At 45.8% G+C, this 19,885-nt stretch overlaps 1 protein-coding gene across 5 annotated transcripts in view; it reads left to right on the forward strand.

Annotated features, from left to right (window-relative positions):
• Positions 1 to 19,885, forward strand: part of col14a1a (collagen, type XIV, alpha 1a) — a 244,399-nt gene that overhangs the window by 127,018 nt on the left and 97,496 nt on the right. For all 5 annotated transcript variants that reach the window (XM_036935521.1, XM_036935515.1, XM_036935520.1 and 2 more), the window contains 7 exons: positions 718 to 864; positions 2,660 to 2,734; positions 7,999 to 8,138; positions 12,805 to 12,928; positions 16,041 to 16,184; positions 16,551 to 16,715; positions 18,159 to 18,197. In XM_036935521.1, the coding sequence (XP_036791416.1) occupies positions 718 to 864; positions 2,660 to 2,734; positions 7,999 to 8,138; positions 12,805 to 12,928; positions 16,041 to 16,184; positions 16,551 to 16,715; positions 18,159 to 18,197 (834 nt within the window). The remainder of the gene's footprint in view (positions 1 to 717; positions 865 to 2,659; positions 2,735 to 7,998; positions 8,139 to 12,804; positions 12,929 to 16,040; positions 16,185 to 16,550; positions 16,716 to 18,158; positions 18,198 to 19,885) is intronic.

Consider the following 19,885-nt stretch of genomic DNA (forward strand, 5'->3'; position numbering starts at 1 on the left):
TCTGTTCTTCCATAGAACTCTGTTCTTCCATAGAACACCGTTCTTCCATAGAACTCTGTTCTTCCATAGAACTCTGTTCTTCCATAGAACTCTGTTTTTCCATAGAACTCTGTTCTTCCATAGAACTCTGTTCTTCCATAGAGCTCTGTTCTTCCATAGAACTCTGTTCTTCCATAGAACTCTGTTTTTCCATAGAACTCTGTTCTACCAGAGAACTCTGTTTTTCCATAGAACTCTGTTCTACCATATAACTCTGTTCTACCAGAGAACTCTGTTCTTCCATAGAACTCTGTTTTTCCATAGAACTCTGTTCTACCAGAGAACTCTGTTTTTCCATAGAACTCTGTTCTACCATAGAACTCTGTTCTACCAGAGAAGTCTGTTCTTCCATAGAACTCTGTTCTACCAGAGAACTCTGTTCTTCCATAGAACTCTGTTCTACCAGAGAGCTCTGTTCTACCGTAGAACTACCAGAGAAGTCTAGTTAAACAGATATTTCTGTTTGAACGGTTGCGTTCAGTAGGTTGTGGTACGTTCAGATAGAAATGTATTAAAAGAAGAGACATGCCTCTCTGACATGTAGACTAAGGAATCAGTCTGGTAGGACCATGTTGTGCTCTATAAATTATCTTCATATCTGTATTCAACAGTATGTTGCATCTCTGATTGTGAAGGTTGATTTTTAATTGTTGTTGTTGATTGTTGTTGTCTCTCCAGATGGCCAGAAACAGGAAGTGAGTGTTGGAGGCTCTGCGTCTAGACAGTGTTTCTATGATCTGACCCCTAACAGCCAGTATAAGATCAGCGTTTCCACCCAGCTACAGGACATGGAGGGGCCCGCCGTCACCACCATCACTACAACACGTATGTACCAACTGACCTCAACACTCTCATCACGGACACAACACGAAGGTACCAACTGACCTCAACCCTCTCATCACGGACACAACACGAAGGTACCAACTGACCTCAACACTCTCATCACGGACACAACACGAAGGTACCAACTGACCTCAACACTCTCATCACGGACACAACACGTATGTACCAACTGACCTCAACCCTCTCATCACGAACACAACACGTATGTACCAACTGACCTCAACACTCTCATCACAGACACAACACGAAGGTACCAACTGACCTCAACCCTCTCATCACGGACACAACACGAAGGTACCAACTGACCTCAACACTCTCATCACGGACACAACACGAAGGTACCAACTGACCTCAACACTCTCATCACGGACACAACACGTATGTACCAACTGACCTCAACCCTCTCATCACGAACACAACACGTATGTACCAAATGACCTCAACACTCTCATCACAGACACAACACGAAGGTACCAACTGACCTCAACACTCTCATCACGGACACAACACGAAGGTACCAACTGACCTCAACACTCTCATCACGGACACAACACGAAGGTACCAACTGACCTCAACACTCTCATCACGAACACAACACGTATGTGTCAACTTCACTCAAAATCTCTCTTATGGGAGTAGAACAGAATGACCAGCTATGAACATTGGATTGGATGTATTGGCAGTAGAAATGAAGATGACCTGTCATACTGTATGTTACACATTGAAACAGCAGAGTCAACGATGTGAGGCTGAAAGCAGTGGGAAACCATAGAACCGATCATTCCAGTGTTGCTCCAGGCCATGCAAAAGCCCCCCCCCCTCCAGATAACAGCCTTGATCCCATTACCTTTAATGGCTGTTGTGGCTTACGACTGACTGGCCTGTAGATCAGCTCAGCTCAGTGAAGACAAAGCATGCTTTCTCTCCTCTTGTCTGGTAAATGAAACCTTCCCCCCAGAGCTGCTCTCTGCCTGTGTGGCTGAGCACCAGCCACAACTCATTTCACCTCCCTTTAGGGCACATCCCAAACGGTAGCCTGTTCCCTACATTTACAACGGGGATAGGGTGTAATTTAGGACACGGCGTCAGTCCCTCACAGCACGACTGTCCCTTAGAAGCAACAATAGTAGGCTAATGATGCAGGCCATTGGCAAGGCAATGAGGTGGGGAGAACTGGTCTGTTTAGGGGACAGGAGATGCTCACTCGCTGCCAGGGATACAGATAGCTGCTCTCCCCCCAGGAGGAGGTTACACTGCTGCTGCTGCTACTGCTGCTATCACTCACCACAGAAAAACCTCCCTGGCTTATCCAAAAGAGAGGCATTGTTTGGGGACAGCATGGGAGAGGTAGGTGGATACCGGTACAGTGGGGCAAAAAACAAGTTGATAACAAGTTCAAACAGGTGCCATTAATACAGGTAACGAGTGGAGGACAGAGGAGCCTCTTAAAGAAGAAGTTACAGGTCTGTGAGAGCCAGAAATCTTGCTTGTTTGTAGGTGACCAAATACTTATTTTCCACCATAATTTGCAAATAAATTCATTAAAAATCCTACAATGTGATTTTCTGGATTTTTTTTCCTCATTTCGTCTGTCATAGTTGAAGTGTACATATGATGAAAATTACAGGCCTCTCTCATATTTTTAAGTGGGAGAACTTGCACAATTGGTGGCTGACTAAATACTTTTTTTGCCCCACTGTAGGTGTGTGTGTGTGGATAGAGAGGTATGATGGATGCACCGTGATGATTTATGTGCTTGTCTCTCTGTGTTTTCTAGTCCCCGCCCCCACCCAGCCACCGACACCAACCCCCACGTCACCCCCCCTACCGACCATACCGCCCGCCAAGGAAGGTAAGAGAGAAGAACTGCCACTGTGTGTCCGCAACACACACACACACACACACATACACACACACACACACACACACACACACACACACACACACACACACACACACACACATACACCTTCCTCTCCCCTGCTGTCCCCACCATAGTGTGACCTTTCTCAAACCCTCACTACATCTCTGATGACAGTTCACCTTTACTTCAGCACAGTGAGGTACCACAGATAAATAAAAATATATCTTGCTTTTATACCAAATAAACCACATTATACAATCTCCAAAGAAGTACCGGTATTAGTGGTATTTATTCAGCTGAGGAAGAGTTTTTGGAGGTAAATACAACTTTTTAAGTCTTCTTTCTTGAGGGGTATCCAGTATCTTATCAACTTTTTAAGTCTTCTTTCTTCAGGGGTATCCAGTATCTTATCAACTTTTTAAGTCTTCTTTCTTGAGGGCTATCCAGTATCTTATCAACTTTTTAAGTTTTCTTTCTTGAGGGGTATCCAGTATCTTATCAATTTTTTAAGTCTTCTTTCTTGAGGGGTATCCAGTATCTTATCAACTTTTTAAGTCTTCTTTCTTGAGGGGTATCCAGTATCTTATCAACTTTTTAAGTCTTATTTCTTGAGGGGTATCCAGTATCTTATCAACTTTTTAAGTCTTCTTTCTTGAGGGGTATCCAGTTTCTTATCAACTTTTTAAGTCTTCTTTCTTGGGGATTATCCAGTATCTTATCAAACATTTGCAGTGCGGCTCAGACAAGCAGCAGCTCCAGTCTGTGCATATTTACACAGCATCTGCATGCATTACTTATTACATTAGCTGAGGCTTTGCTTCCTCCCTCCTCTACTGACCTTCATATACACACTACCAAATACCATAGGCAGACGGCCCCCTGAGGGTTCATATACACACTACCAAATACCATAGGCAGCCAGCCCCCTGAGGGTTCATATACACACTACCAAATACCATAGGCAGACAGCCCCCTGAGGGTTCACGTCCTGGTCCATTTTTAGGTGAACTGCAATCATCAGATTTGTGATAAGTATTAAGTTCTTCACAGGTTGAATTAAATGAGAAATAAGAAGGTGGTTTTTACAGCACCGTAATAGACTGAAAACATCTTCGGGCTTTTATCAATGTATTCTCAGCAAAGTCCTCAAGGTCGTTTTTCCAGCGGGGATTAGTTGAATATTGCATTTTGGATATTATCTCTAGCTCCTAATAATAGTAGAAGTCACAAGTACTCAACTTCTTCTCAATCGCATTGGAGGAGAAGGTTCGATGGGCGGGACCTTGGATCTTCTCCAATGCGTTTTGTGAATGAGGCGAGGATAGAGCGTGGGAGGAATCGATTAAATCGATGAAAGAGCCTTGCACACTTCTATCCCCCCATGGTGCACTGCTGCCTGGCTGTGTATCAAGCCTTCCTCCCATCCTGTCGATACTTCCTGTCCGGTTTGATTAGAACCCTGCCATAACAACCTTCCCTTAAGAACTCTCCCAACATTCTAAGAACTCTGCTATAATTCTAAGCACTTCAGACTTAACACATTTGTCCCACCTCTAGAGGTTTGTACCAGTCAATTTGTTATAATTCTAACTCTCTGGCTTGTTTAAACAAAGATCAAACAGGCCAGACATTTCTCTTGCCATTCCTCTACACTCTTAGAAAAAAGGACCTATCTTTGTTCCTCAAAGTGTAGCCCAGTGTTTCTCAACCCTCTTTGTACCAGGCACCGACAAGCTATGGTCCTTCTTGTGCCAAGGACCGGCAAGCTATACTTCTTCCTGGCGTTGGAGAACGGGCTAAATCACAGTCAGCTTACTGTCTGAGAGACCGGCCAGCTCTAGCCGTTCCTCACATTCTGAGAGACCTGCCAGCTCTAGTCGTTCCTCACATTCTGAGAGACCGGCCAGCTCTAGTCGTTCCTTACATTCCGAGAGACCAGCCAGCTCTAGCCGTTCCTCACATTCTGAGAGACCGGCCAGCTCTAGTCATTCCTCACATTCTGAGAGACGGGCCAGCTCTAGCCGTTCCTCACATTCTGAGAGACCGGCCAGCCCTAGTCGTTCCTCACATTCTGAGAGACCGGCCAGCCCTAGTCGTTCCTCACATTCTGAGAGACCGGCCAGCTCTAGTCGTTCCTCACATTCTGAGAGACCGGCCAGCTCTAGTCGTTCCTCACATTCTGAGAGACCGGCCAGCCCTAGTCGTTCCTCACATTCTGAGAGACCGGCCAGCTGTAGCCGTTCCTCACATTCTGAGAGACCGACCAGCTCTAGCCATTCCTCACATTCTGAGAGACCGGCCAGCTCTAGTCGTTCCTCACATTCTGAGATACCGACCAGCTCTAGCCGTTCCTCACATTCTGAGATACCGGCCAGCTCTAGTCGTTCCTCACATTCTGAGAGACGGGCCAGCTCTAGCCGTTCCTCATATTCTGAGAGACCGGCCAGCTCTAGCCGTTCCTTACATTCTGAGAGACCGGCCAGCTCTAGCTGTTCCTCACATTCTGAGAGACCGGCCAACTCTAGCTGTTCCTCACATTCTGAGAGACCGGCCAACTCTAGCCGTTCCTCACATTCTGAGAGACCGGCCAGCTCTAGCTGTTCCTCACATTCTGAGAGACCGGCCAGCTCTAGGCGTTCCTCACATTCTGAGAGACCGGCCAGCTCTAGGCGTTCCTCACATTCTGAGAGACCGGCCAGCTCTAGTCGTTCCTCACATTCTGAGAGACCAATCTGCTCCCAGTTTGATTGAAGTCTGTATATGACTGGAGAATACAGTAACTGAATATTAAAGGCACAGCGCAGTCAAAAATGTGATTTTCCAGTTTGTTATATATATTTCCATTCTATGAGGTTGGAACAATACTGTGAAATTGTGAAAATGATGATAAAGCCATGTTTAGTGTAAGAGCTGTTTGAACAGACAGTCTGTTTTGGTGGGATGGAGTTTTGGCCTGCCTGGTGACATCACCAGTTAATAGACCAATAAGAAAGAGTGTTCCAAACCTCTCTGCCAATAACAGCTACTGTAGTTTTCACTTTTCCTCTCCCCACTCAGACAGATATATTGAGATAAAGATGGCTGCCCTGGACCTTTAATTAGCACGAAGGAAGATCTTATCTGTCTCTGTGTAGTAGGAAGTAGATAAAGCTTCTGGAGGAGACAGATAGTTAGATAGTCATCCCCACTCTCCACCAGCTGGCCTGTTGTAATGAGACTGAAGGGTTGAGGTTTACCAGCTGGCCTGTTGTAATGAGACTGAAGATAGGAGGCTTACCAGCTGGCCTGTTGTAATGAGACTGAAGATATGAGGCTTACCAGCTGGCCTGTTGTAATGAGACTGAAGATATGAGGCTTACCACCTGGCCTGTTGTAATGAGACTGAAGATATGAGGCTTACCAGCTGGCCTGTTGTAATGAGACTGAAGATATGAAGCTTACCAGCTGGCCTGTTGTAATGAGACTGAAGGGTTGAGGCTTACCAGCTGGCCTGTTGTAATGAGACTGAAGGGTTGAGACTTACCAGCTGGCCTGTTGTAATGAGACTGAAGATATGAGGCTTACCAGCTGGCCTGTTGTAATGAGACTGAAGATATGAGGCTTACCACCTGGCCTGTTGTAATGAGACTGAAGATATGAGGCTTACCAGCTGGCCTGTTGTAATGAGACTGAAGATATGAGGCTTACCAGCTGGCCTGTTGTAATGAGACTGAAGATATGAGGCTTACCAGCTGGCCTGTTGTAATGAGACTGAAGATATGAGGCTTACCAGCTGGCCTGTTGTAATGAGACTGAAGATATGAGGCTTACCAGCTGGCCTGTTGTAATGAGACTGAAGAGTTGAGGCTTACCAGCTGGCCTGAAGGGTTGAGGCTTACCAGCTGGCCTGTTGTAATGAGACTGAAGGGTTGAGGCTTACCAGCTGGCCTGTTGTAATGAGACTGAAGGGTTGAGACTTACCAGCTGGCCTGTTGTAATGAGACTGAAGAGTTGAGGCTTACCAGCTGGCCTGTTGTAATGAGACTGAAGGGTTGAGGTTTACCAGCTGGCCTGAAGGGTTGAGGTTTACCAGCTGGCCTGTTGTAATGAGACTGAAGGGTTGAGGCTTACCAGCTGGCCTGCTGTAATGAGACTGAAGGGTTGAGGCTTACCAGCTGGCCTGCTGTAATGAGACTGAAGGGTTGAGGCTTACCAGCTGGCCTGTTGTAATGAGACTGACAATATGAGGCTTACCAGCTGGCCTGTTGTAATGAGACTGACAATATGAGGCTTACCAGCTGGCCTGTTGTAATGAGACTGACAATATGAGGCTTACCAGCTGGCCTGTTGTAATGAGACTGACAATATGAGGCTTACCAGCTGGCCTGTTGTAATGAGACTGACAATATGAGGCTTACCAGATGGCCTGTTGTAATGAGAATGAAGGGTTGAGGCTTCTGTCTCTGTGTTTGGAATTCCTCTCTAACCTAGTTCCATATCTAATTTCTTCCTTCCCTCCCTGCCTCTCTCCCTCCCTGCCTCCTTCCCTCCCTGCCTCCTTCCCTCCCTGCCTCTCTCCCTCCCTGCCTCCCTCCCTCCCTGCTTCCCTCCCTGCCTGCCTCCTTCCCTCCCTGCCTCCTTCCCTCCCTGCCTCTCTCTCTCCCTCCCTGCCTCCTTCCTTCCCTCCCTCCTTCCCTCCCTCCCTGCCTCTCTCCCTCCCTGCCTCCTTCCCCCCCTCCTTCCCTCCCTCCCTGCTTCCCTCCCTCCTTCCCTCCCTCCCTGCCTCCCTCCCTGCCTCATTCCCTCCCTCCCTCCCTGCCTCCTTCCCTCCCTCCCTCCCTGCCTCCTTCCCTCCCTCCCTCCCTGCCTCCCTCCCTGCCTCCCTCCCTCCCACCCTCCCTCCCTGCCTCCCTCCCTGCCTGCCTGCCTGCCTGCCTGCCTGCCTGCCTCCTTCACTCCCTCCCTGCTTCCCTCCCTCCCTCCCTGCCTCCCTCCTTCCCTCCCTGCCTGCCTGCCTGCCTGCCTGCCTGCCTGCCTGCCTGCCTGCCTGCCTGCCTCCCTCCCTGCTTCCCTCCCTGCTTCCCTCCCTCCCTGCTTCCCTCCCTCCCTGCCTCCCTCCCTGCCTCCCTCCCTGCCTCCTTCCCTCCCTCCCTCCCTGCCTCCTTCCCTCCCTCCCTCCCTGCCTCCCTCCCTGCCTCCCTCCCTCCCTGCCTGCCTCCCTCCCTCCCTCCCTCCCTGCCTCCCTCCCTCCCTGCCTCCCTCCCTCCCCCCAGTCTGTAAGGCAGCCAAAGCTGACCTGGTCTTCTTGGTGGACGGGTCTTGGAGCATCGGAGACGACAACTTCCAGAAGATTATCCGCTTCCTGTACAGTACGATGGGAGCTCTGGATCTGATTGGTCCTGACGGCACACAGGTCAGACCAATGACAACACCTCCATATTATAGAGTTATGCATTCAGCCAATATCTCACGGAAATAATGAATGCTGTTGAAGGGGAACATTGTCTTACAGTAACCTGATCTCATCCATCTCAGCCACTGATGTTTGAGAAAGCAACATGTCCTATGAGTGGCTGGTCTAGTCCAGTACACACAGGTTAGAGTGAGGTTAGGGTCACAGGTCACGGTGAGGTTAGGGTCACAGGTTAGAGTGAGGTTAGGGTCACAGGTCAGGGTGAGGTTAGGGTCACAGGTCAGGGTGAGGTTAGGGTCACAGGTTAGGGTGAGGTTAGGGCCACAGGTTAGAGTGAGGTTAGGGTCACAGGTCAGGGTGAGGTTAGGGTCACAGGTTAGGGTGAGGTTAGGGCCACAGGTTAGAGTGAGGTTAGGGTCACAGGTTAGAGTGAGGTTATTGTCAGGTTAGGGTGAGGTTAGGGTCACAGGTCAGGGTGAGGTTAGGGTCACAGGTTAGAGTGAGGTTAGGGTCACAGGTTAGAGTGAGGTTAGGGTCACAGGTTAGGGTGAGGTTAGGGTCACAGGTTAGAGTGAGGTTAGGGTCACAGGTCAGGGTGAGGTTAGGGTCACAGGTTAGAGTGAGGTTAGGGTCACAGGTTAGAGTGAGGTTAAGGTCACAGGTCAGGGTGAGGTTAGGGTCACAGGTCAGGGTGAGGTTAGGGCCACAGGTTAGAGTGAGGTTAGGGTCATAGGTCAGGATGAGGTTAGGGCCACAGGTCATGGTGAGGGTAGGGTCACAGGTCAGGGTGAGGTTAGGGTCACAGGTTAGGGTGAGGTTAGGTTCACAGGTCAGGGTGAGGTTAGGGTCACAGGTACGGGTGAGGTTAGGGTCACAGGTACGGGTGAGGTTAGGGTCACAGGTTAGAGTGAGGTTAGGGTCACAGGTCAGGGTGAGGTTAGGGTCACAGGTTAGGGTGAGGTTAGGGTCACAGGCCAGGGTGAGGTTAGGGTCACAGGTTAGGGTGAGGTTAGGGTCACAGGCCAGGGTGAGGTTAGGGTCACAGGTTAGAGTGAGATTAGGGTCACAGGTTAGAGTCACAGGTTAGGGTGAGGTTAGGTTCACAGGTCAGGGTGAGGTTAGGGTCACAGGTTAGAGTGAGGTTAGGGTCACAGGTCAGGGTGAGGTTAGGTTTAGATAAAGCCTGTGCTAACATCACCAAACAGAGCCAAATCTAAACCAGGTCTCAAGGGAGAGACCATTATATTGGAATAGACTGGTGACTAGACATTATAAACAGACCCACATCTAAACCAGGTCTCAAGGGAGAGACCATTATGTTGGAATAGACTGGTGTCTAGACATTATAAACAGAGGCCCATAGATCTTCATCAAGCCTTCTCTTTCAGACCGTTCACAGCCCATTACTGAGGAACTGGTAGGTTATTGACACAAGGCAGCATTACTAAAGTCCTCCGTATCCCCTTACTACTGTATTAGGGGCTGATGGGTAATGGAGGAATCTGAGCTGAGGTGCAGAGGGCCCTGGCTACAGTAGTTAGGCTCTCAGACAGACAAATAGAAAAACAGACATAAGGAGAGTGAGAAGGGAAGAGGAGGGACAGGGATAGATTCCTGAGGAGACATAAGGACAGTGAGAAGGGAAGCAGGACGTTGAGGGAAGAGGAAGGACAGGGATAGATTCCTGAGGGGACTAAAGGAGAGTGAGAAGGGAAGAGGAGGGACAGGGATAGATTCCTGAGGGGACATAAGGAGAGTGAGAAGGGAAGAGGAGGGACAGGGATAGATTCCTGAGGGGACATAAGGAGAGTGAGAAGGGAAGAGGAAGGACAGGGATAGATTCCTGAGGGGACATAAGGAGAGTGAGAAGGGAAGCGAGACATTGAGGGAAGAGGAAGGACAGGGATAGATTCCTGAGGAGACATAAGGACAGTGAGAAGGGAAGCAGGACGTTGAGGGAAGAGGAAGGACAGGGATAGATTCCTGAGGAGACATAAGGAGAGTGAGAAGGGAAGAGGAAGGACAGGGATGAATTCCTGAGGGGACATAAGGAGAGTGAGAAGGGAAGAGGAGGGACAGGGATAGATTCCTGAGGGGACATAAGGAGAGCAGGGATAGATTCCTGAGGGGACATAAGGAGAGTGAGAAGGGAAGCGAGACATTGAGGGAAGAGGAGGGACAGGGATAGATTCCTGAGGGGACATAAGGAGAGTGAGAAGGGAAGAGGAGGGACAGGGATAGATTCCTGAGGGGACATAAGGAGAGTGAGAAGGGAAGCGAGACATTGAGGGAAGAGGAGGGACAGGGATAGATTCCTGAGGGGACATAAGGAGAGTGAGAAGGGAAGAGGAAGGACAGGGATAGATTCATGAGGGGACATAAGGACAGTGAGAAGGGAAGAGGAAGGACAGGGATAGATTCCTGAGGGGACATAATGAGAGTGAGAAGGGAAGCGAGACATTGAGGGAAGAGGAGGGACAGGGATAGATTCCTGAGGGGACATAAGGCGAGTGAGAAGGGAAGAGGAAGGACAGGGATAGATTCCTGAGGGGACATAAGGAGAGTGAGAAGGGAAGAGGAAGGACAGGGATAGATTCCTGAGGGGACATAAGGAGAGTGAGAAGGGAAGTGAGACATTGAGGGAAGAGGAGGGACAGGGATAGATTCCTGAGGGGACATAAGGAGAGTGAGAAGGGAAGAGGGAGGACATGGATAGATTCCTGAGGGGACATAATGAGAGTGAGAAGGGAAGCGAGACATTGAGGGAAGAGGAGGGACAGGGATAGATTCCTGTGGGGACATAATGAGAGTGAGAAGGGAAGCGAGACATTGAGGGAAGAGGAGGGACAGGGATAGATTCCTGTGGGGACATAAGGAGAGTGAGAAGGGAAGCGAGACATTGAGGGAAGAGGAGGGACAGGGATAGATTCCTGATGGGACATAAGGAGAGTGAGAAGGGAAGAGGAAGGACAGGGATAGATTCCTGAGGGGACATAAGGACAGTGAGAAGGGAAACGAGACATTGATGGAAGAGGAAGGACAGGGATAGATTCCTGAGGAGACATAAGGAGAGTGAGAAGGGAAGAGGAAGGACAGGGATAGATTCCTGAGGGGACATAAGGAGAGTGAGAAGGGAAGAGGAGGGACAGGGATAGATTCCTGAGGGGACATAAGGAGAGTGAGAAGGGAAGAGGAGGGACAGGGATAGATTCCTGAGGGGACATAAGGAGAGTGAGAAGGGAAAAGGAGGGACAGGGATAGATTCCTGAGGGGACATAAGGAGAGTGAGAAGGGAAGAGGAGGGACAGGGATAGATTCCTGAGGGGACATAAGGAGAGTGAGAAGGGAAGAGGAGGGACAGGGATAGATTCCTGAGGGGACATAAGGAGAGTGAGAAGGGAAGAGGAGGGACAGGGATAGATTCCTGAGGGGACATAAGGAGAGTGAGTAACAGAGACATCTGTTCCAAAGATGTTGCAAAATAGTTGCTAAGATGCCAATGAAAGCGTGCATTCAGTATGCGACTATAAGTTCTGGATTCTTTATTGGCAACTTACACTGAACAAAAATATAAACGCAACATGTGAAGTGTTGGTCCCATGTTTCATGAGCTGAAATAAAAGATCCCAGAAATGTTCCATTCACACAAAAAGCTTATTTCTCTAAAATGTTGTGAACAAATGTGTTTACATCCCTGTTAGTGAGCGTTTCACCTTTGCCAAGATAATCCAGCCACCTGACAGGTGTGGCATATCAAGAAGCTGATTATTAAACCTCACGAACATTACACAGGTGCACCTTGTGCTGGGGACAATAAAAGGCCACTCTAAATTGTGAATTGTTGTCACACAAGACAATGCCACAGATGTCTCAAGTTTTGAAGGAGCGTGCAATTGGCACTCTGACTGCAGGAATGTCTACCAGAGCTGTTGCCAGAGAATTGAATGTTAATTTCCTACCATAAACCGCCTCCAATGTCATTTTATAGAATTTGGCAGTACATCCAACCGGCCTCACAACCGCAGACCACGTTGTATGGCGTCGTGTGGTCGAGTGGTTTGCTGATGTCTACGTTGTGAACAGAGTGCCCCATGGTGGTGGTGGGGTTAATGGTATGGCCAGGCATAAGCTACGGACAACAAACACAATTGCATTTTTGTCGATGGCTGTTTGAATGAACAGAGATACCGCGACGACCTCCTGAGGACAATTGTGAGGCCCATAGTTTTATGGTATCTGTGACCCGGTCATATGAAATCCATAGATTAAGGCCTAATGAATTTATTTCAGTTGACTGATTTCCTCATATGAACTGTAACTCAGTAAAATCTTTAAAATTGTTGCATGTTGCGTTTATATTTTTTGTTCTGTAAAGTTATTTTCGGTAAAGTTATTTTCTACATTTTTTAGAACAGATTCATGTTCAACATTCCAAATGATAAACAACCCCTAAACCCCCCCCAAGCCAAAAACACTGTTAGAATTATCTCTGGGTGTGATGAAAGCTTTTACACCTCCCTCTCCCTCTCTCCTTTTCTCACTCTCTCTCTCTCTCTCCCTCTCTCCTCTCTCTTTCTTTATTTCTCTCTCTCTCTCTTTCCCTCTCTTTCTCTCTTTTTCTCCCTCTCTCTCTCTCCCCCTTTCTCTCTCTCCCTCTTACTGACAGGTTGCTATAGCACAGTTCAGTGATGATGCCAGGACTGAGTTCAAGCTGAACTCATACGCCAACAAGGAAACGCTGCTCGACGCCATCAGGCGAATCACATACAAGGGAGGGAACACCAAGACAGGTGTGTACTAAAACCTTCTGCACACATTTACACACACACACACACACACACACACACACACACACACACACACACACACACACACACACACACACACACACACACCGTGCCATTTACCCTGACTGCTATGGGAGAAGCAGGATGGCCTGGCTTGTATGGTCGTCGGTCCCAGCGAGCTCTGTTCCTTATTCCCCTGATTTAGGAGGTGGAAACAGGTGCTTTCAGTGCAAACAAGACAGTTTCAGTTTGCCGATAGCCTCCTCCTTTGTGGGGAAAGAAGGAATTTCACACTTGAGCTCAGTTTCTGCCCTTGATGTCTCTGAAGGAATCTACAGTGTGTAATTGTATTGCTGAAACTCTACCGCAAGTCTAACAACAAAGTGTATGACTAAGGAAGAGAGAGATTCTATGCAGTTGGGAATTTATTTTCGTGCATAGTGCTTCTGTCCCGTACAATATTTGCACAGCAGGTTTGCAGACTAATCCTGGCAGCAGTGTTAGAAATGAAACACCTTGTCTACACATACAGCTTCTCTGCTCTACCCAGGGGGGAAGGTACTACCAGCGCTACCCACAGAGGACATGTTTTCTCTGGCTAGAGATGCAAGCTGAGGCCTCTCTCTCTCTCTCTCTCTCTCTCTCTCTCTCTCTCTCAGGGAGTCTGGCGGTAGAGCTGTAGATGTGACCCTTTGGTGTTCTGTACATGTCTACACTACTACACACACACACACACACACACACACACACACACACACACACACACACACACACACACACACACAGAGCGATTATGTTCGCTCTGCATTTATTCATTAAGGCTTTAGCTTGACTGTCTTTTCATTTGGAGCTTGAGATGATTGATTTCCAGTAGCTGCTGGTATTAGGGCTGATCCCTCTGTGCTCCATATAGTATTCATACTGTACTGAGGGGATTCTAACAGCGGATCAACATGATTGGCCTGGCCTCATTCCCTCTTTTTTTAACCACCAATCACGTCTAAGTCTGAGGTTTAATAACACAAAGAAGGTATTGCAGTGGAGTCTTCACCCAGATCTGTTTGTGCTGTCTTGCCAACCCCATTGCTGTTATTGTCACGCCAAACATGACAAATGACAGTAATGGAGTTGCCAAAACAGCACAAATAGGTCTGGAACGTAGGCTAGCCTTCACCTAGTTACCTAGTTACCTAGTTACCTAGTTACCTAGTTACCTGCAGCCCGATGTATTGTTGTTGTTGACGAGGTCTTTCAGGTCTTGGTTGAGGAGGAGTATTTCTGGGAACTTGTTGTTAAGATCTTGGTTGTAAGTTTGGAGGCAAAGAAAGGAAGCTGATGGCCAGGAATGAGCCTGAGGATTTATGTCCAAGAAACACATTTCACACACGTCTGAGATGGACAACATTTGATTGATGGTGTGATATTCCACTCAGGACCCTGGCAGCCGCACACACAAACAAACACACACACACACCGTCTACCACAACACTCTCCACAGTGATAGAGGCCAGCATGTCTTCATGCCTGGCTGGATGGATATTGTGATTCCAATTTGACCTCTGTTTAATATAATACCATGCTGAAACAGACATAACTCTCCCTGGTACAAGACTGATGTTCACTAGCTCTGCCTGTCATTCATCTTCACTGAAAGGCACTTTAATAAAGCTCACAGAGACAGCTGAGAAAAAGAGGGATGGAGAGAGAGAGAGAGAGAAGGGGAGAGAGAGAGGAGGGGGAGTTAAAAGGGAGCTAGAGAGAGAGGGAGAAAGAGAGAGGGAGGGAGGGAGAAAGAGAGAAAGAGATGGTGAGAGAGAGGGAGAGGGAGGGAGAGGGATGGATGGCCGTCCAGCAAGCTGCTCAGCCATCCTCTGTCTCCATATTAGATGATACAAAGTACCCTGGTAGTGCCTCAGCCATGCACAGCCATGCAAGACATATTTTATTCAGAGACATCCCAGGGAGGCTGTTTTAAAAAAGCTGCTATTACAGAATGACCTTAGACATCAGAGAGATATTAGACATGCACATTGGTAAAGAAAAAAGACTCGCAATGATCCCCACCTGCTTCTGCTCTGTTCGTCCTCTCTACGGACCGCTCCGATGCCCACAATAGGGCTAATGATCTAGGGCGATTTTTGTCTCTGTCAAGGTTTTAGAATAGATAAGACAGGCTCCTCTTTCTTTGTTTAATGTGTCCTATCAGATTTTCACATTTCCTCTATTAGCATCTCCTGAACGCAATAAATCAGTGGCAGGCAGCCCTGGTCCCGGAGGGCCGCAGGTTTGGGATTTAATCAACCAGGAAGACCAGGTGTGTTGAATTTAGGCTGAACTGACCTGATCAATTAGCTCAGTTGGTCAGGTGTGGTGCTTAGTTGCAGCACTCCAGGAACAGGGTTGTCTCCCCCTGACAGCCATTCATGAAACAGTCTAGCTAGATTAGTTATGATAGATATTATATTGTTATTATTATTCATGTTATTATTGTTATTATTACTAGTATTACTATTAGTAATGTTATTATTGTTATTATTATTATTATTTGTGTTATTATTACTATTAGTGTTATTATTATTTGTCTTATTATTATTATTATTGTTATTATTATTATTAGTGTTATTATTATTATTTGTGTTATTATTATTTGTCTTATTATTATTATTTTTGTTATTATTATTATTAGTGTTATTATTACTATTAGTGTTATTATTATTACTGTAATTATTACTGTTATTGTTATGATTACTGTTATTATTATTATTATTATTGGTATTATTATTACTGTTATTATTATTATTTATGCTATTATTACTGTTATTAATATATGTGTTGTCATTGTTATTATTATTGTTATTAATACTATTATTATTGTCATTATTACTGTTATTAATACTATTATTATTCTTGTTATTATTGTTATTAGTTGCTCCTGATGTGCCTGTCTTCCCTATCCATCCTCATATATGGTCTGATAGTCGTCCACACATTAACAACAGGCTGTATAGATATGGTCTGATAGTCATCCACACATTAACAACAGGCTGTGATGTGTAGATATGATCTCTGTCATTCCTATCCATAGAAATATAACTCTATGTCTCGATCCATCCAGGCCGAGCCATTAAGCATGTGAAGGAATCTATCTTCACCTCAGAGGGAGGAGTGAGGAGGGGGGTTCCTAAGGTACTGGTGGTCCTCACCGATGGCCGTTCCCAAGACGACGTCAACAAGGTCTCCAAGGAGATGCAGATGGAAGGTGAGTGGCATAGTGTGAGTCCCAAATAGTGCCCTATTCTATGTTCTGTATAGTGCACTACTCTGGCCAAAAGTAGGGTGGGAATATGGAATTTTATTATTTATTTTATTTTGGATAAAACCCATGTTTCTTCCTCTGAGGACAATACACTATTCCATTGTATTATATTGTAACAGAACTATTCATGGCTCTCAACCCAAAAACAAAACTTAGAGAGAAATATGTTTGTGGTAGAAGGGTCACTTAGCAAGTCAGCGAGCGGTAAGATAGGCCAATCAAATCGTTTCCTTGGATTTGTTTTTGCTTTATTGATGAAGAAAAACAAAATATTGTTTTTAAAACTATAACAATGTATGTCCTTTGAAGGCTACATCATCTTTGCCATCGGCTTTGCTGATGCGGACTACGGAGAGTTGGTGAACATCGCCAGCAAACCCAGCGACAGACACGTCTTCTTTGTGGACGATTTGGACGCTGTCAAGAAAATTGAGGAGCAGCTGATCACTTTTGTGTGTGAGGCTGCCACTGCCAGTAAGTACTGCCAGAACTGAAGTAGCTGCCATTGGAAGAATGTTCCAGAACTGATATAATCTACTGTAGAATAGAGACAGATGGTAGGTTTGGTCATGTGGTCTCCAGAAGTGATATGATCTACTGTAGAATAGAGACAGATGGTAGGTTTGGTCATGTGGTTTCCAGAACTGATATAATCTACTGTAGAATAAAGACAGATGGTAGGCTTGGTCATGTGGTCTCCAGAACTGATATAATCTACTGTAGAATAGAGACAGATGGTAGGTTTGGTCATGTGGTTTCCAGAACGAATATAATCTACTGTAGAATAGAGACAGATGGTAGGTTTGGTCATGTGGTCTCCAGAACTGATATAATCTACTGTAGAATAGAGACAGATGGTAGGTTTGGTCATGTGGTTTCCAGAATTGATATAATCTACTGTAGAATAGAGACAGATGGTAGGTTTGGTCATGTGGTTTCCAGAACTGATATAATCTACTGTAGAATAGAGACAGATGGTAGGTTTGGTCATGTGGTCTCCAGAACTGATATAATCTACTGTAGAATAGAGACAGATGGTAGGTTTGGTCATGTGGTCTCCAGAACTGATATAATCTACTGTAGAATAGAGACAGATGGTAGGTTTGGTCATGTGGTCTCCAGAACTGATATAATCTACTGTAGAATAGAGACAGATGGTAGGTTTGGTCATGTGGTCTCCAGAACTGATATAATCTACTGTAGAATAGAGACAGATGGTAGGTTTGGTCATGTAGTTTCCAGAACTGATATAATCTACTGTATAATAGAGACAGGTGGTAGGTTTGGTCATGTGGTTTCCAGAACTGATATAATCTACTGTAGAATAGAGACAGATGGTAGGTTTGGTCATGTGGTCTCCAGAACTGATATAATCTACTGTAGAATAGAGACAGATGGTAGGTTTGGTCATGTGGTCTCCAGAACTGATATAATCTACTGTAGAATAGAGACAGATGGTAGGTTTGGTCATGTGGTTTCCAGAACTGATATAATCTACTGTAGAATAGAGACAGATGGTAGGTTTGGTCATGTGGTCTCCAGAACTGATATAATCTACTGTAGAATAGAGACAGATGGTAGGTTTGGTCATGTGGTCTCCAGAACTGATATAATCTACTGTAGAATAGAGACAGATGGTAGGTTTGGTCATGTGGTCTCCAGAACTGATATAATCTACTGTAGAATAGAGACAGATGGTAGGTTTGGTCATGTAGTTTCCAGAACTGATATAATCTACTGTAGAATAGAGACAGGTGGTAGGTTTGGTCATGTGGTTTAATGGGTTAGTTATTATTACAAAGAAGAGGATTCATCCACATTTAAATCTTAACAAGAGGATCTTGATTCATGATGAAATGACAGTGATTCATATCCTGTTCATTATTTAACCAACCCTTTCATCCATCTTGTTTTTAGCTTGTCCATCGGTTCTGATGAGCGGCAACACCATGGCAGGTAAAACTATGTAAAACACGTACAGCTGGTTACTGCTTTATAGTCATAGAATGTGTATCCCTATTGAGATAAACCCCTCTCAATCTACAGTCAATGTGGATTGTCTGATCCCACTTAGTCATTCACGGGAGAGACTCTGTGTCCCTGGCTGTTGTCCGGAGCAACGTGTCATCTGCCACGTGATTCTGGTTCAAATCCAGTCAGACGGAGTTACATAGAGTCAGAGTGTAGTGGAGGGTATACACCGTGTACCACCGTAACTAACACTGGGCATTGTGTGTACTCACTTCTTAATCCCTACGATGCACATCAAGGTAGTGTAGTAGAGGGTATACACCGTGTACCACCGTATCTAATACGGCATTGTGTATACTCACTTCTTAATCCCTACGATGCACATCAAGGTAGTGTAGTGGAGGGTATACACCGTGTACCACCGTAACTAACACTGGGCATTGTGTATATTCACTTCTTAATCCCTACGATGAGCATCAAAGTAGTGTAGTGGAGGGTATACACCGTGTACCACCGTAACTAACACGGCATTGTGTATACTCACTTCTTAATCCCTACGATGCGCATCAAAGTAGTGTAGTGGAGGGTATACACCGTGTACCACCGGATCTAACACTGGGCATTGTGTATACTAGTGGAGGGTATACACCGTATCAATAAGGCAGATGGAACACATCACAATGTTAAGCTACAAATGTAATTTTTTTTCCCGTTTTAGGCTTTAAGCTGCTTTAAAGGGAGGCAAGACATGCCTCATAATATGAAGTAAAACGTCCAGTTTGAAACATTTAAGGAACAGGAAAAACATAGGGACGCTGATGACAGGCCTTAACCGTCTTCTGATTGATGGTAAAGGCTTTGCCAAAAACCTTGTCAATTAAATGTTACCTGCTACAAAGTAGCCTATGCCTGCCTGGCAGAATGATATCATGATTATTTACATCAATCCAGTGGCTGTTTGTTTGGCAAACCCCATCTCATGTGCTGTGGAAATACAGCTAACCACTTAAATTAAAGGGTAACTACACTCAAAAATCTAAATTTCTTCGCTTTTTCTCAGACCTCAAAAGCGTTCTCCTGATGTGGTTAAGGCATTGTTATGGGCTTAGAACATCCAATTCTGTTGTTTTTATATTAAGAAAGTGTGACTTTAAGAGCGAAAACCTGAAGGAGAAAAAAAAGATCTGAAACCTGTGAATTCCTGACTCAGTTGACAGCCTCATTTATCTGTTTCAATAGTCGACCTACTATTATCCTACTTCACAGAACAGCTTGGGTTGGCCTGCCTGTGAAAGACCAATATGGAATTCATCATTTTAGGACATTCAGAGTGAATGTCACTGTTTCTCATAGGATTTTTGACAGAGTTCTCCTTTCCTTCGCCGAGTGGGAATAGGAAATACTATCCAGAGGGAGAGTGGTTGACAGAATGACATTATTATTACTATGTATATATCCAGCACCTAAACACTATTTACTACCATGGCCCATTTTGTTGCTTGAAGATAAAAATGTGTGCCATTTTATTCTAGTATTCTAGTATCTCTACGGTTCTCTATGGTTCTCTATGGTTCTCTATGGTTCTCTGTTGTTCTCTATGGTTCTCTATGTTTCTCTATGGTTCTCTGTTGTTCTCTATGGTTCTCTATGTTTCTCTATGGTTCTCTGTTGTT

The sequence above is a fragment of the Oncorhynchus mykiss genome, chromosome 2, assembly GCF_013265735.2.
Source record: "Oncorhynchus mykiss isolate Arlee chromosome 2, USDA_OmykA_1.1, whole genome shotgun sequence".
NCBI lineage: Eukaryota > Metazoa > Chordata > Actinopteri > Salmoniformes > Salmonidae > Oncorhynchus > Oncorhynchus mykiss.